The sequence below is a fragment of the Nycticebus coucang genome, chromosome 5, assembly GCF_027406575.1.
Source record: "Nycticebus coucang isolate mNycCou1 chromosome 5, mNycCou1.pri, whole genome shotgun sequence".
Lineage (NCBI taxonomy): Eukaryota > Metazoa > Chordata > Mammalia > Primates > Lorisidae > Nycticebus > Nycticebus coucang.
The window spans coordinates 83,254,848-83,272,599 of NC_069784.1; the positions used below are offsets into that span (position 1 = coordinate 83,254,848).

Here is a 17,752-nt window from a genome sequence, read left to right on the forward strand (position 1 = left end):
CTGTCTGGAGTTCATACGATTATACCATCCTACAAAACCCACTGCTTAAATGCCAGGTAGATTCTTATATTGATAACCTATTTCAAGTTTTTTTAACTTAGGAGAAAATTGCTATGTTAGAAGCACAAAAAGAGAAAGGATCAAGACTTAGCCCAGACAGTGTCAGTTACATTTATGCTTCTAGAAGTTACTCATTCTTCATTTATATGGAATACCGAAGAATACCAAAGGAAAAGATGCATCGAAAGTCATTAGATAATGAACTTGCAGCATGTTGTAACTATAAAAGTACTGTCACGCGCAATAAGTTAACACCCCCAAAACTAAAATGAAGACACTTGAATATAATTACCTTCACATAAGCTCTCTAAAAGAATTTCACTCTTTAATAAAAGACCTCCCAAAGGGATAAATACTAGCAAAGTAAGAACATGGTAAATTTAAGGCAAAATCATTGTTCTACACTAACAAAGAGAAAGGGGTCCAAACAGTATTCACTGACATCATATCTAGAATACAAATCTATAAACTATAAGCCATATCAAGTACAAGCATAACCACCACACCAGATAGAATAAAACAGCAACCAAAAGATGATGACTTAACAAGCACTCCCTCTACAAGCTAAATTAAAGATTCTCACATTTTCCAGAGTTTCTCTGTTGGAGGCAGTTCTGCCTCTATTCAGGGACATTTGGAAACATTTTTGATAGCAAGACTAGAGGGAGTGCTGCTGGTACTTACGGGCACAGAACAGAGCTGCTGCTAAATTTCCCCAAGATTATAAAGGGAAAAGGAATATCAATTTATGTTCTTTCTTCCACGTTTTATGAATTGTCTAAAGAGCGAACTTCTTTACCCTTTTAGAGAGTTTATGTGAAGGTAATTACATTCAGGAGTCTTCATTTTAGTTTGGGGTGTTAACTTATTATGTGTGACAGTACTTTTATAGTTACAACATGCTGCAAGTTCATTATCTAATGACTTTTGATGCATCTTTTCCTTTGGTATTACTGGATTCAAAGAATTATTGGATTCAAAATGTCAATAGTGACCCTATTAAGAAACTCTGCTTTACAATGAAATTGAAAAGCCCTGTTAGTCGCACAAACTCTTATGATAATCTATAAGACATAAAGCAATGTAAATAACACAATACAGACAGAACTGTTGAATGCACAGCATGTGTACGGCCTACTGCTATTGCCCCCAATCTTTCCTCCTTCCTTTCCTTCGCATCTCTTGATTTTTGCTCCTTTTACACATCTTTTAAGCCATCTTCCCATTCCAAAACCTTCAATTCTTCTGAGAAATAAGAAGAAACAGAGAGCACTGCCTTATCTATACAGCCTGAGATCTAGAACTATTAAAGAGTTATAAGGAGTCTGATACATAATCACGAAGCACAGTACAGGTTTGATTTTAATAAAGAGTGCCATTACAAGACACCTTTGTCATCCCTTCCCAGAACCTTGACCCATAACTCGATACAAAATACAATCTTATATATTTCTTTCTTTCTTTCTTTTTTTTGAGACAGTCTTACTATGTCGCCCTCAATAGAGTGCTGTAGCGTCACAGCTCACAGCAACCTCAAACTCCCGGACTTAAGCGATTCTCTTGCCTCCGCCTCCTAAGTAGCTGGGACTACAGGCACCCACCACAACGCTGGCTATTTTTTGTTGCAGTTGTCATCCTTGTTTAGCTGGCCCAGGCTGCGTTCAAACCCACCAGCCTCGGTGTATGTGGCTGGAGCCATAACCACTGGACTGAGCCAGTCTTGTATATTTCTAAACCACTCAGAAAAATCTACTCACTCTTATGATCTCATCAGCATAAAATGAGTTCCAAAAGTTCCCTCTGTGCTAAAAAGCAGTCCTTACATTCACATCAGCTGCATTTATTAAACACTTAACTCACTTTCTTTTATTTGCCCTAAGTCTCATTAAATAACTCTCCATTTCAATATTCCCAGATTCAAAGAGCAAGTTCATTTTTAACCTATTTATATTTTTTACATTTCGTTTAAATCTAATCTTAGCCTACATTCTTTTCATTCAGCTGCATTTAAATAGCAGCATTTCAACACCATCATCCCAGCACATGCTGAATTATTTCTTAATATTCTTCTCTAACTTCTATGATTTCATTAAATATTTTTGCAAGCACAATGAACAAAAATCCCAACAATAGAGGAAGCACAAGAAAAATCACCTATACTTGGATAAGCCCAGATTTAGGATTTATTTTCAATACCCTTCTTAAAAATGCTTTCATATCAAAATTATTTTTGAAATTTATTAGTAATATGAAAAATATGAAGAGCTAAAATTTTTAAAAAATGAGAGGAGAGAAAATGCTTGTCAATTGTACTTGTGTTCACAATTCTCATCCCTGAAATCTGCAGTGCCCCTTTGATTTTCGCCTTTTTCCCTTTGATTGTGTGCACTGCCTCAGTACGCTTCCAATAAATCCATTTTGGGCTTAAAATATTTTAAAAAAATTATTTTTCACGTAAAAAGGAAATCAATACATTTTAAATATTCTAAACCAAATCTGGTCAAGATTTGTTTATGGTATTAGTTGACCACTAATACCATAAACAACAAGGACACCTTAGTAATCGTATGTATATATAATCTGTTACAAGCATTTTGGAAAGATAAATAAAATTGAATAGTATCACTGAGATGATTTATAGAAGGGGGGTTTAAAACATATCCTGGAAAAACCTCATAACCAAATATACCCTTACTGTACCACATAAAAATATATTGCTGAGAATATATGAATCTATCCAGTCATCCATGCATCCAAACAGAAGGAAGAAATATTTCCAATAAAATATTCTGATAATGGTTTAAACTTCATTTATTATATGAGCTTAACTAGTGATTTCTTTCCTTATAGAACTTTTTTAACAGTTTTACAGGGCACTATACCTTTTTAGAGCTAGCATCTAGCATATATTTAATGCTTAATAATGCAGAAAAATTCACTCACCATTTCAGTGGTGTGCCTTCATATTCAAACCATATCTCACTAACGTCTTCTTGTCTCATAACCTTCTGAAAGTGCTTTTTCACTTTGTCAGTTACCAACGTCAAATAACTTACTCTTGGCAAAAGCAACTGAAATGAAAATTTGTAAAACCATATTTATTTACTAGTTTTTTCCAAAACATATACTAAGTAGGTTTTTGAATTTTAAGAAAAAACAGCCATGTTCTTTGCATTACTTTGAATATTTCACATAAAGTCAAATGCTGTTTATGGAAAAGCAAAGGCTAAAGATAAAGATGTTTTAATATTTCTTAAGGGTTATTACTTTAAGCACAGCTTACAAGATAAACGCCTAGAAAATTAATACAAGCCTACCTACAATCTTTCTATAACACTTATTAAAAAAAATGATATAATTAGATGTCATATTAGTTAGAATACTTATTAGTTCTTTCAAATGCAATTTAAAAATTAAAATGACTTCCCTGAGTTAATAATTGTCCTGAGAAGAAAACCAGCTCAGTCCTAATGTACACTTTGACTACCTATCAAGATTCTAAACTGGCCCATTGTGTTGTAAAGGGTAGGAAAGAATGCTGGGCTAGATAAAGCTTTGACTTAAAAAGCATGAAGGACCTGGTCAATGTTTTTTCCCCAGAAAAAGTACCCAGAAAGAATATAGGAAAGCATTTCAGAAAACTGTTTAAAATTTATATAAAGAATCTACAAGTATATAAAAGGAGACAATTGGCTCAAACTCATGTTTATCCTCCTTTGCAGTAGATACTCTAGCCAAGCCTTTGTTTTTCTAAGCTTCAGCTTGTGCTGGTAAAACTGCTTTGTTACTGTCTTTTGGCTGCTCTTATAAGTGTAAATGCACTATCTTTCATGCCGCTTATTCAAGGTGATGTTCCTTGATCAGTAGATCAAGTACAGCTACCGACCTGGCACATGCATACATATATATACATGGGGGCGGGGGAGACAGACACAAAGAGAAAAATTCTGGTTAAAGGAACTGATATGTAATCATAGAAGTCTAAGACAACAGCCCCTAACTAGGTAGGAAAACATGACAGTGGTCCTGGGGGCTACAAGATACATATGGGAAAAGAGGTGTTGGCATGCTCCAATGCGGAACAGAAGGTAAGTTCTTCTTTTATAAGAAATAACTGTAATTAGTGAAAAAAGTAAAAGGAACTAATGCTTACTATGAATAAGGAAAGGCACTGAAAAGTGGTTAGTTTTTTTGCAAAAAGTATTACCAAATCAGTTTATTTAAATAACCTGCCAAAATCATATGCTATTAAATAAATGGCAGAGAATAGATTCAGTGAACTCTTTCAGAAATGACAGAATACAGATGTGACATGGAATTCTCTAAGAAATCAAAATAGGGCCATAAATTAGTCATTTTTGAAAAATAAATATAATCTATTAGTCTAATAAGGTCTATATGAATAAATCCATCACTTTAATTTAAAGTGACTATCAGGCACTATATAGTAATCTATTCTGTAGAGAATAATACTAACCCATGGAGATGGTAAGAAGGAAGATACACCGTGAACGAGTATAGATATCAGCTCTGATTTTGTATAGCATTGCATTACACACTTAGGTTTCAATCAAAGTTGCTAGAGATAGGAATTTCTTCTTCATTTAAACAGGAATTTTTGCCTATTTTGTTCAATGCTAGATTCCCACTGCCCAAAATAGTACCTGCTTTACAGAAAGCACACAGTAAATAGTTGTTCAGTAAATCAGAGATACCGAAGGTTAAATGGGCAGAGACAAAAATTAAAAAAGAGTACTCATTCTTAAAGCAGAATCCACATTGAAATGTAGTTTGCAATCTTGTTTCATATTGGCTTGTCTGAGTAATCTACAGTTAGCATAACATCCATAGTAACACTAAGAAATAACTCTAAGATTTAAGAATGACTACTCCAGAGTACAGACAGATGTGTGCAATTTATTTAGGAAATAAGTAAGAAGGTAAAAACGACCAGGAGATAAATGAAAAGACATCATCCTGCCTTTTACCTCCAAACTGTTTTACTCAATTTTGTAAGTTCTTTTTTAAAAAGTGATAAAACATACCTAGCATAAAATTTACCATTTTAACCATTTCTAAGTGTTCAAATACAACAGAACCTTCATAGTTGACCACCTCCCTACATTGATCACCTTCTGAAGTTGACCTAATTTTCATAGACCAGACAGGCACTACATGTACTTATCAGTACAGTAGTGCTAGATCCTTACGTTGACCTTATGTTGACCACCTCTGTATGTTAACCAGTTTGTTATGGTCCCTTGGGTTGTTCTACTGTGCTATGAACTATCCATCGATAGACCATTTTTGTCATCTCAAATGGAAACTCTACACATTAAACAATTACTTCCCATTGCCCCCTTTCCCCAGCTACTGGTAGCCACCATTTTCCTTTCTATCTCTATGAATTTAACTATTTTAGGTACTTCATGTAAAGTGGAACCATACAATATTTATCTTTTTGTGCCTGAGTTATTTCTCTTAGCATAATGTCTTCAATGTTCTTCAAGCTCTTTTAATATGACTATGACTAACCCTGTTTGGGGATGTTGTCAGCTACAATGTATTCTATCTGTCGCTTACTCCTCATTTAGCACTGACATAAAATACTCAGTGAGCATGACACAAGTGATTTATTTTTATCTATATAACTTCTAAGGGATACATGTTTTATACAATGACATGGAATACTCATGTTTCTTACAGAAGATGCCCATAATTTTTATTTCTTCATACCATATCTTATCCTGTTTAACAATTTTCAGTTATAAACTTACTTACGTTGTACCCATAAGGTGAGAGCTTATCAAACTTCCTCCTTCCTCCCCAAGTAAAGGCCTCAACTACAACTTAGACTTTACCTAACAGATGTAAACAATGTAACCTAATTGTTTGTATCCGTATATTAATCTGAAAAAATATTAGAGACTTACTTATGATAAGACAAAACCAGATGCACAACATACTAGAATTCTGATCTACTCCAATGTGGAAGGCAGCAGAGAGGCAGTGAGGACACAGCGCTGGCTGTGTTAGAGTCCTCCCTCACAGAGCCTGCAGCTTGGACAGAACAAAGACCCACACACACAGGCACAAATGTAACTAAGGCAAGAAGGAATTAAAAATGGTGCAAAATCAAGTAGGAAAGGAATTTAACCTATGGCTGATGCTCATCCACACCTTCACAGGAAGTTCATTTTAAGGCGAGAGTCAAAAGACAAAAAGGAGCAAACTAAACTTGGGTGGGTATGCATGTTTGGGTGTGTGTCGGTGTGGGGCATATTTCTGCCCATTTCAGACAGAGGACGCTGCAAGGTAAAAGGCATGGAGTGAATACAGAGAGGCAAAGACTGGCATATTTGAGAAAACTGTAAGAAGCTGAATATGACACACACGGAGAGTTGGGACAAAACAGTACTAAGGAAGCCAGGCCACCTCATGGAGAACCTTGTAAACCACATTAAGCATGCTAAAGATGATGAAAATCTATTAAAGATTTCAGACAAGCAGATGACAAGATTAGATACATGTTTTGAAAAGATCACTCCAACTAAAGACTAGAAAATGGAGAGAAGAGAAAAATGAAAGTGGGGAAACTAGTTACCACTATGCAATTGATCAGTTTTCAGACGATGGTCCAGAGCAGCAGCGGGGACAAAGGCAATCAGAGAAGTCTCAGAGATACTGAGATTTAAATCATCTGAACTAAGTGACTGATCAAATATCACAGATACAAGAGAAGGAAGCATCAAAGGATGAGTCCCAGGTTTCTGATAAAATTAATTATTTGGATGATAGATCTACTTAGCAAAATAGACAGGGAATAATGGCAGATGACTAAATTTTCTGCGGGGAAAGTCCAATTTCAAATACATACAGTTTGAATTCCTTCAAGACATCTGAGAATTTCCAGCTCCAGGTCTGGAGTTCAGGAGAAAAACACTTGGGAGTTGTCAAAATATAAATGCTTGACAAAAATGGATGAGAACTCCAGCGGGGGGGACATGAAGTTAAAAAAGAAGGCAAAGCCCGAAGAAATGTCAACATTAAAGAACTAGCAAATGAGACCCCAAAAAGAAAAACAGAGAGGCAGAAGCAAAACCAAGAGTAGGAGGCACTGCAGAGCAAGACAGGAGACTGCCACAAGATGGAGAAAACGGACAGAAGTAACGCGTACGGCTGAGAGATCAAACAACTGAAAATTCAAAAACAGACTACAAGTTTGGAAAAAAGACATCATGAATGACTTTGGCACAAATGGTTTTGTTGGAATACTATGAAAATATGATTACAGAGAACTAAGTGGTACGAGGTTGCAGTACAAACCTTTTTAAAAAGTCTGGTTGTATAGGAAAAGCAAGAAGCTGAGAGACAGGCAGAGAACTGCTGTTTTAGGATAGGAAGGGTTTATGACAACATAAATGCTGTGAAGGAGCCTATAGATAAGAAGTTGAAAGTAAAATAAACAGAGATGGCAGAGTTAGAGGTGGGAGAAGATCAGATACAACCAGCTTCCTGAGAAGCCTAGGAGGAAGAACACTTCTTCATTTGAACAGGAAGGAAGAAGTAACTGTGTGTGAATGAAGATGTGTTTTGCAGATTTGGTGGCAGAAAATTAAGGGAGGTCCTATCAGATGGTTTCTATTTCCTTTGTGAAGTAGAAGTGAATTCACCACTGAGAAGGATAACAACTCAGTGCCTGTAACTCAGCAGCTAGGGTGCCAGCCACTTACACTGGAGCAGGTGGGGTCAAATCCAGCCCAGGCCTGCCAAACAACAATGACTACAACAAAAAAATAGCTCAGCATTGTGGTGGGCACCTGTAGTCCCAGCTAGTTGGGAGGCTGAGGCAAGAGAATCGCTTAAGCCCAAGAGTGTGAGGTTGCTGTGAGCTGCGCTGCCACAGCACTCTACCAAGGGCGACAAAGTGAGACTGTCTCAAAAAAAAAAAAAAAAAGAGTGAAGGATGAAGTCAGGGCTAAGAGAAATAGAGTGGAAAAGAGCAGAGACAGCTGACTAAGAAAACATAAAAGGACTGCTGGGATAATATTGAGGGTCCAACAAGACTGATGTCTAATTGTGTAATTTTCTCTAGTGACAAGTCACGAAGATATTAATGAAAATTAGTATGTGTGTTTTTATGTTGGATTATCTAAATGAAAAGCAACAGTTTAAATGAATGTAACAGAAATAAAAATGAACAAGTAACCTAGTTTCTAAATTTCCTTCCTAATATTCCCTGCAAAATGAAACAATTCTCAATGGCATACTTACAGGATTATAGACTAAATGATTTATAAATAGGAATCAAATCAAAATACAGAAATAAACATGAATATATTTAACATTAATATTAAAAATATTTTCAAGCTTAATTGACAACTGAGACATATCTAAACCATAACTACACTAGCACTAAAATGCTAACCAGACTAATCATCACTGAGGCTTTAGCATATTTTCTCCCTGTATATGCTGACTTACACTGAAGTACGTTTGTATTTAAAGAGCAAAATTTGGATTGTGCTATAAGGTTTTAAACTCCAGCTTTAATATTTATTATATACTTGTCACCCAATATTCAAAATCACAAATCATGGCAATGTAAGATATTCTTTGGATAAAGAATTAGGAAGAATTCAAGGGAAAAAAATTACCTATATGACAAAACAATTCTCTTCCTCCTATAGTTACCTCAGTACTTTTGCCATTTTCAATTTGATTAGAAACAAGAAAACAACTTACAGTCCTTACAGCCTAGTTCTCACAACAGTCTTTTCATATTTAGACAGATTCACATATAAAGAAAAAATAACTATACTCTTTACTTGAAATTTTTCAAACTATATGAAGTATGTCAAACATCCGAGTCTGATTTAAAAATAGACTTAAATTATTTATTTCTCAGTCGTTGCAAATTTGACGAACTATACACAACATTCTTTTGTTTAAATACTATTATTATAGAAGGCCAGCCAAAGTTAAAAGTTTTAATTAGAACAGCAAAAACTTGTTTGGAAACAACGTAAATGGTATCCTAACCCATGCTAAAGAAGAACAGAAAAAAATACCTCTAACAAATGAAATTCTTCTAAAAATAAACCATGATCACACTCTGTTTTTAACTGTGAAAAATTTCCAAAAGACAGAAAACTATAGAGATCTGCAAAGGTGATATTACACAAACGTATCTAAGTCTGAGTTCTACTAACAAGACTGCTCTACTTTTCTAAAATTATCATTCCTAGTAAGAAAACCCAAATAGATGATTTCAATAAAATCACAACATGAGCCTGGGAGGTTTTCATATACTTAGGCTCCGCTACATACACAGCCTAGGACAGATGCTGAGGATGCATAGAGGGGGGAAAAAAAACAGTTTCTATACCCAAAAAGGGAGTTGAGTTAACACGCTCAAGTAGTTTCCTCCAGAAGTATGACTTCCCATAACGGGAGCAGGCTGAGGAGCAGTGCTGCCCTCAGAAACGGAGAAAACAAGGACAAACTTCATTAAAGTGAAAGAAATAGCCCATCATCACAAACACATTTCCACTTTTCCATAACCTCTCCAGGTAAACAATAGTGTATGTACCTGAGACACAAAAAGAAAAAACTAGAACAACTGAGAATATCTTTGCCTATTAGGAGCCATTCAATAAACAGGAAGAATACTCTGATTATAGATACACTGAGCAAAGGAAAACAAGTACACTAAAATCAGAAGATACATGAAACTCATTTTTAGAACAGATAATCCACTAACTCAAACCTACAAGTCTAGGTGCAACTATTTATAATAGATATTATTTTAAGCTCAGTGAACATATGCATGTGTGTATATGTGTGTACGTCCATGTGTACATATATTCATTGAGCTATAAAAATACTTTGTTCCAGCCCTGGTGTGCTGGCTCAGACCTGTAATTCCAGCACTCTCAGAGGCTGAGGCAGATGGACTGCCTGAGCTCAGGAGTTTGAGACCAGCCCAAGCAACAGCAAGACCCCATCTCTAAAAAAAAAAAAAGCTGAGCATTGTGGTGGGTGCCTATAGTCCCAGCTAATCTGGAGGCTGAGATAAGAGAATCACTTGAGCCCAAGAGTTTGAGGTTGCTGTGTGCTGTGATGCCAGGTATTCTACTGAGGTCAACACAGTGAGACTCTGTCTCAAAAAAAAAAAAAAAAAAAAAACAGAAGAAAATCAGCTGTTTAGGGCAGGCCGCAGGGGCTCACACCTGTAATCCCAGTAGTCTGGGAGGCCAATGCGGGTGGACAGCTTGAGCTCTGGAGTTCGAGATCAGCCTGAGCAAGAGCAAGACCCGTCTCTAAAAATAGCCGAACATTGTGGTGCATGCCTACAGTCCCAGCTACTCTAGAAGCTGAGGCAAGAGAATTGCTTGAGCCTAAGAGTTGGAGGTTGCTGGGACTTATGATGCCAAGGCACTCTACCAAGAGCAACAAAGTGAGACTCTGTCTCAAATAAATAAATAAATAAATATTTTGTTCATATATGTAGTTGCATAGAACCATCTAAATACAAAAGAATACAATCTGAACCTATTACTTTCAAGATAGCTTCCTATTAAAAAACAGAACAGTTTACAATTTCATACCATATATTATATGTGCATATATGCATAAGAGAAACGAAGTCAATGTGTCAACAGTGGTTCTGTCCTCTGGGTGGTAGGGTTAGATATGATTTTTATTTCCCTCTTTTTTGCTTATTTGTGTTTTCTTTCTTTTTTCCCCCCCAAAATTAGCATGGATTAGTTGTATATAAAATGTTGGCTAACAATCTCTCAGTTCTTAGAACTTTACAAAAATGGACAAAATTTAATATCCAACAACATACTTACATAGTATGGTTCTGCTTCCCTTTCAGTAATCTCATCCTGATACAGAGTGAAGCAAGTTGGAATTCGTCCAAACCACACATCTCGAAGCACATCTTTGTCATCTGTCATTCTTCCAGTAGATAAAACAGTACATGCAGGCTAAATTCTTTTCAACCAAAGCCAAACTGAAAATAAAATAAAGAGCATTAGGCAGATCCTTATAAATATGAATGCGCCTGCCACAAAACAAAAGATTATAGGAAAAAAATTAATGCCATAAAGATCATTCACTTCAAAAGAACTGGACTACCATTCCCCCTGGCTGGTATGCTCTTCTCTTGCCTACTGAAATCTACCCACTCTGCAAAAGAAGCTCACAGTCCTCTGCCCCAATGAAATAGTAAATGCTTCTACTCCGAACTATTAGAATATTCCCTGAATCCCAAATATAGGACTAAATCTGCAAGCTGAAATATTCTGGGACAAGGCTTTTAACATCTGTAATATCCAAGTGTTTTCCAATGCTAACATTCTATGATTAAATACCACCACAACATATTACCTGAGTAAATGCTGAAATAAATACTGTTGACAATACATGCTTAGAGTAACTCAATAGACAGCACCCAGATTCTAAGAGCCACTTTACTTATCTAAATAATATTTCCCATCTTTCATAGGCAGCTAATTTATAATTTATCATAATGTGTCCTGTCAAAACATTCTAAATAACCATATGAATTTAGCCAAATATCAATTAACACTGAATTATTCAAGCTTGTTTCATTTCTTTTCTCTTCACGGACCAATGCCATGTACTGCCATAAACTAGTCAAGGGAGAAAAAGTTGAATGTTTCCCACCTTTTCCTGTTTATTTACCTGTAGATACAATGTCATGTAGATATCTACCGTGCAGACGCGATGCCATGTAGATATCTACCGTGCAGACGCGATGCCATGTAGGTAGCTACAGTGCAGACGCGATGCCATGTAGGTAGCTACCATGCAGACGCGATGCCATGTAGGTATCTATCGTGCAGACGCGATGCCATGTAGGTATCTACCATGCAGACGCGATGCCATGTAGATATCTACCATGTAGACACGATGCCATGTAGATATCTACCATGTAAACGCAATGTCATGTAGATATCTACTGGGTAGATACAATATGCAGGGGTCCTCAAACTTTTTAAACAGGGGGCCAGTTCACTGTCCCTCAGACGGTTGGAGGGCCGGATTATAGTTTAATAAAAAAAAACTATGAACAAATTCCTACGCACACTATACACATATTTTGAAGTAAAAAAACACAATGGGAACAAATACAATCACACCGCCTCATGTGGCCCACAGGCCATAGTTTGAGGACCCCTGGTGTACAAGTAAATGAACAGAAAGAAGTGGGAAACATCTGCCCAAAGTAAAAGTACTAGGCAACAGTCAAATCAGGATAAGAACTCTGATACTTAAACTGAGCCCAGTGCTCTTTCTAATGTTTTAACTTTTATTAATATATATACATAAAAGGGACTATTTTAAGCAAAAGACACAACCACGTAAACCCCATACAGTTCCACACTGATAGCCTTCAAATTTAAATGACAAATGAGTTTCTGCACTCAGCAGAAAAGCTCCAAGTTTACAAATCAGACAAAATTAACTCACTGAAAAACAGGACAGACTTCATGACTTCCCGATTACATTAATAGTTAGCTGTTTTAAAAATAAATTTACTGGCCGGGTGTGGTGGCTCACGCTTCTAATCCTAGCATTCTGGGGGACCAAAGGGACCAGACTGCTTGAGCTTAGGAGTTCAAAACCAGCCTCAGTGAGAATGAGACCCCATCTCCACTAAAAATAGAAATATTAGCCAGGCATTGTGGTGGGTGTCTGTAGTCCCAGCTACTCGGGAGGCTAAGGCAAGAGGATCACTTGAGCCCAGGAGGCTGAGGTTGCTGTGAGCTCTGACATCATAGCACTCCAGCCTGGGGCAACAAAGTGAGACTCTGTCTCCAAAAAATTAATTAATTAATTTACTAGTGACAGGGATAAATAAAATCTGTATTATGACAAATAAATAAATCTAAAACTGAATCTGATATACAGTGGTAAGCAGTGGTTTTTATAACCATCATACATCCAATTCATCAATAGCTACAACTGAGATTGCCCTCTTGCTCATGAAGAGAGAACAATTTGAGGCAAAGAGCTCTTCAACGAAGAGACTTTAAGAAAAGAAAATTTAATTACAAATTTAAAATTGAAAAGACATTGTCAATATTGCCACAGTGGATGGCTTTCTCCTTAGAAGAAGCAGGAAGAAAATAACCAAGACAATTCAAAATTAAGGTGTGTGTGGCCACGTAAGGAAAGGCATCCTGACTTCCTCTCCAAGCCCTGCCCTTCTCTCAAGAAAGAATAAGAATCTGATTGGTCAGATTCCAGGACGCCATTAGAGTTGTGTTTATTAATAGGCCGGGATCACCATACACCAAAATATCAAGCATTTGACTGTGGCTCCCTTCTCTTCCCTCTAGCCTGCTAGATGAGAACACTTGACCATCCTCTTTCTGTAGAATTCTCTTCTGCTTCTCCCTTCCATGTGTTAAGAGTAAAAACATTCCTGGGCAGTGCCCATAGCTCAGTGGGTAGGATACCTGTTACATACACCGAGGTTGGAGGGTTCAAACCTGGTCTGGGCCAGCTAAAACAACAGTGACAACTGCAACAGAAAAAATAGCCGGGCATTATGGCAGGCACCTGTACTCCCAGCTACTTGGGAGGCTGAGGCAAGAGAATCACTTAAGCCCAAGGATTTAAGGGTGCTGTGAGCTATGACACCACAGCACTCTACCGAGGGCAACGAAGTGAGACTGTCTCAAAAAATAAAAAGAGTAAAAACATACAGTTAATGCTCTCTTCTTTGTTGTTTCTGAGAGTCCCTCCCCCCAAGTGATACAAATGTAGACTTACGGGGAAAGGAGAACACCTCAAATCTGTAAACTACAGGCTTTGGTTTTGAAGTCTTGTGTTCCAAAACCGCCAGAGTGGTTTATCTGGCTCAGAATAAACTGCTTTAAATTATTTTACAGAGATTGTTCCCCCCTACCATTAACAGAGCCAAGGTGCTAAAGGTATAAAACAAACAGACGCTGAAACAGATTTATAAAAACTGCAAATAAGGCTACTTTGCTCTCTCAAAATATTCAGACCTAAATTTATAGAACATTAAAATGTTAATCTTTCAATGTTAATAAATGTTTACCTCTAGTGGTTTTTGTAAGAAAGCACATCTCTAGTAAATATACTTAACCTTAAAAATGTGTAAGCAAAATTGGTAATAAATGGGTAAAAATTAAAATTACGTTTGCAATAATCCTTCTTTAAAGAGGCAGGAAAACAAAATTTAACTCTTGAGAGGCACTATTATGTAGAGGTTAAAAATGTAAAATATGGAACCAGACTACCACAATCTAAAATCTACCTCCTCCATTTACTATGTGACCTCAAATAAGTCAATTAAATTCTCTGTATCTCAGATTTTTCATCTGTAAAATAAGAAAAAGCACTTACCACATTAGATGTAAGAATTAAATGAATGAATACATGTAAAGCTCTTGAAAAGTGGTGATTATATAATATGTACTATAAAGGTTATCTACCATTATAATTTATAGAACCAAAAAAAAAACATGTTTCAATAATCATTGAAAAGAACAAGGAGAGGCGGAGCAAGATGGCAGCCGAGTAACAGCTTCCTTGCATCTGGGCACCGTGAGTCTGGGGAGATAGGATTCCAGCATCTCTGGCTGGTGGGAACTGCCTATCATCACTCCTATGAGGATACAGGGAGTCAGCGAGAGACTTCTGGACCCCAAGAGGAGGACTAAAACAGTGGAAAACCGGCAAGTGGTCGCGTGTGTTCAATCCATCTAAACCCGCCCACAACTGTAACTTCAGTAGCAGCGAGACTGCAAACCAGAAAGGCCTTACCTGTGAACTGTTTTGATGTCCTTGGGCTTGGCACTGAGTTGAACTGCCCTGGGGAAGGCCTGAGCGGGAGTGCGGAGAACTTTGGCCATTGTCTAGGGCCCCAGTCTGAGCCGCTGAGCCAGACGAAGCTAATAGTGTTTGGCGGTGGGTCACACGGAACCATTGTCAGTGATCTGCCCCGGCAAGCTCCGCCCTCAGGGTCGCAGAGCTAGAAACGGTGGGAGCTTGTAACCCAGCAACCAAGTAGCCTAAGGGTGGGGTCTGAGCCGCCTTGCAGCCCTAACCCTCAGGGGCAGAGTGAGACCGGTTTTAGCACACTGGGTAAGCGGATAGCCACTTCAGCAGTGATTCCAGCGAGAAAGCTGGGAAAGCTTCTGCTCAGCAAGTTTACAAGTTCAAACTGCCTTTTAAGTGGGCTGAAGAGAGATTTAGGGTGTCTACCTGCTGGGGTTTGAGAAATCAGCAGCCTCCAGTCGTATCAGAACTGTGACTAACAGCTCATACCCCAGAAGACCACATGTTGCCCAGACAATATTCAACAACATATACAAACTGCTTTGTTTTTGGTTGTGTATTTTTTTCTTTTTTTTTTGTTTTGTTGTTTTTTTGTTTGTTTATTTTGACGTTGTTGATGTTCTTTTGTTTTTTAATTTCAATCTTTTCCATACAGATCCCTTCTTCTTTCTCAACTTTTCTAGTTTAATTATAATTTCCCATTGCTGCCTTTTTTAATAACTACAACTTCATTTTTGCTAGTGTTTCTACCGCTATCATTTGGTTTTTCACCCCATTGTATCCCCGTAAAGTTTTCTGTTTGCTTGTTTTGCTTTGATTTATAGCATTTTTGTCTTTCCTCTCTACTTGGTGGAGGTGGGGTACTGTGTCTGATCAGGTTAGCAAAGAGCTGCTGACCTCAAGGGAACCACCCAACTGGGCACTCCCAGAAGGTGGAGTTTTTTAAGGTTGTGTCAAAGTACCCTACTGTACACCTATATTGCTCTGTCTCCCTCTTTCTGTACCTCTCTTCTTTTTGTCAATATTCCTTATCCCCACCCCCTCTCCTTTCTCTATCTTTCTTTTTTTTCTTATCACTCGGTCTTCCTTTCTTTCATCCCTTTTTTGCTCCTCAACCTTCTCACCCTTCTGGTCCTGTAACCCTTAGTCCACAGGCACAAGAACTTAAAGAGCAAGAGGAAGTGAAAGGAAAATTAGGGCAAGGAAACAGATAAAAGAAATCACTCATGAGGAAGAATCAGCAGAAAACTCCATGCAACATGAAGAACCAGTCCAGAACAACCCCGCCAAGGGACCATGACGTAGCTACTGCAGAGGATTCCACCTATACAGAAATGTTAGGAATGACAGAAAGGGAATTTAGAATACACATGTTGAAAACAATGAAAGAAATGATGGAAACAATGAAGGAAACTGCTAATAAAGTGGAAAATAACCAAAAGGAAATCCAAAAACAGAATCAAATCAGAGATGAACGATATGAAGAATATAAAAAGGATATAGCAGAGCTGAAGGAAACGAAACAGTCAATCACGGAACTTAAAGATGCAATGGAAAGTATCAGCAACAGGTTAGACCATGCAGAAGAAAGAATTTCAGAGGTAGAAGACAAAGTTTTTGAAATAACTCAGATAGTAAAAGAGGCAGAAAAGAAGAGAGAGAAAGCAGAACGTTCACTGTCAGAATTATGGGACTTTATGAAGCATTCCAACATACGAGTTATAGGAATTCCAGAAGGGGAAGAAGAATGCCCCAGAGGAATGGAAGCCATACTAGAGAATATTATAAAAGAAAATTTCCCAAACATCACCAAAGATTCTGACACACTGCTTTCAGAGGGATATCGGACCCCAGGTCGCCTCAACTCTAACCGAGCTTCTCCAAGACACATTGTGATGAACCTGTCCAAAGTCAAGACAAAAGAAAAGATTCTGCAAGCTGCCAGGAGTAAGTGCCAGTTGACCTACAGGGGCAAATCCATCAGAGTGACCACAGACTTCTCTAATGAAACTTTCCAAGCAAGAAGACAATGGTCATCTACCTTTAATCTACTTAAACAGAACAATTTTCAGCCCAGAATTCTGTACCCTGCTAAGCTAAGGTTCAAAATTGACGGAGAAATCAAATCATTTACGGATATACAAACATTGAGGGAATTCGCCACAACAAGACCAGCTCTACAGGAAATACTTCAACCTGTTCTGCACACTGACCACCACAATGGATCAGCAGCAAAGTAAGAACTCAGAAATCAAAGGACAGAACCTAACCTCCACACTGATGCAAAAGATAAAACTAAGCAATGGACTCTCACCAAATAAGACGAATAGAATACTACCACACTTATCAATTATCTCCATAAATGTTAATGGCTTGAATTCCCCACTGAAGAGACATAGATTGGCTGACTGGATTAAAAAACACAAGCCATCCATTTGCTGTCTGCAAGAAACACACCTGGCTTCAAAAGACAAATTAAAGCTCCGAGTCAAGGGTTGGAAGACAATTTTTCAGGCAAATGGCATTCAGAAGAAAAGAGGAGTTGCAATCTTATTTTCAGATACATGTGGATTTAAAGCAACTAAAGTCAAAAAAGACAAAGATGGTCACTTTATATTGGTCAAGGGAAAAATACAACAAGAAGACATTTCAATTATAAATATTTATGCACCCAATTGAAATGCTCCCAGATTCTTGAAGCAGACCTTACTCAGTCTGAGCAATATGATATCTGATAATACCATCATAACAGGGGACTTTAACACACCTCTTACAGAGCTGGACAGATCCTCTAAACAGAAATTAAACAAAGATATAAGAGATTTAAATGAGACCTTAGACCAAC

At 37.5% G+C, this 17,752-nt stretch overlaps 1 protein-coding gene and 1 pseudogene across 5 annotated transcripts in view; one reads left to right on the forward strand and one right to left on the reverse strand.

Moving 5' to 3' along the window:
* LOC128585843 (glyceraldehyde-3-phosphate dehydrogenase-like) overlaps positions 1-17,752 on the forward strand; it is a 618,240-nt pseudogene that overhangs the window by 581,260 nt on the left and 19,228 nt on the right. The gene's annotated exons all lie outside the window — the stretch shown is intronic.
* Positions 1-17,752, reverse strand: part of ATG5 (autophagy related 5) — a 144,755-nt gene that overhangs the window by 117,013 nt on the left and 9,990 nt on the right. For 2 of the 4 annotated variants that reach the window (XM_053591179.1, XM_053591180.1), the window contains exons 2-3: positions 10,917-11,080; positions 3,004-3,131 (exon numbers count right to left, since the gene is read on the reverse strand). In XM_053591179.1, the coding sequence (XP_053447154.1) occupies positions 3,004-3,131; positions 10,917-11,024 (236 nt within the window). In that variant the 5' untranslated portion in view covers positions 11,025-11,080. Of the gene's footprint in view, positions 1-3,003; positions 3,132-10,916; positions 11,081-17,752 lie in introns of those variants that run through there. The other 2 variants (XM_053591182.1, XM_053591181.1) reach the window with 2 other exon arrangements.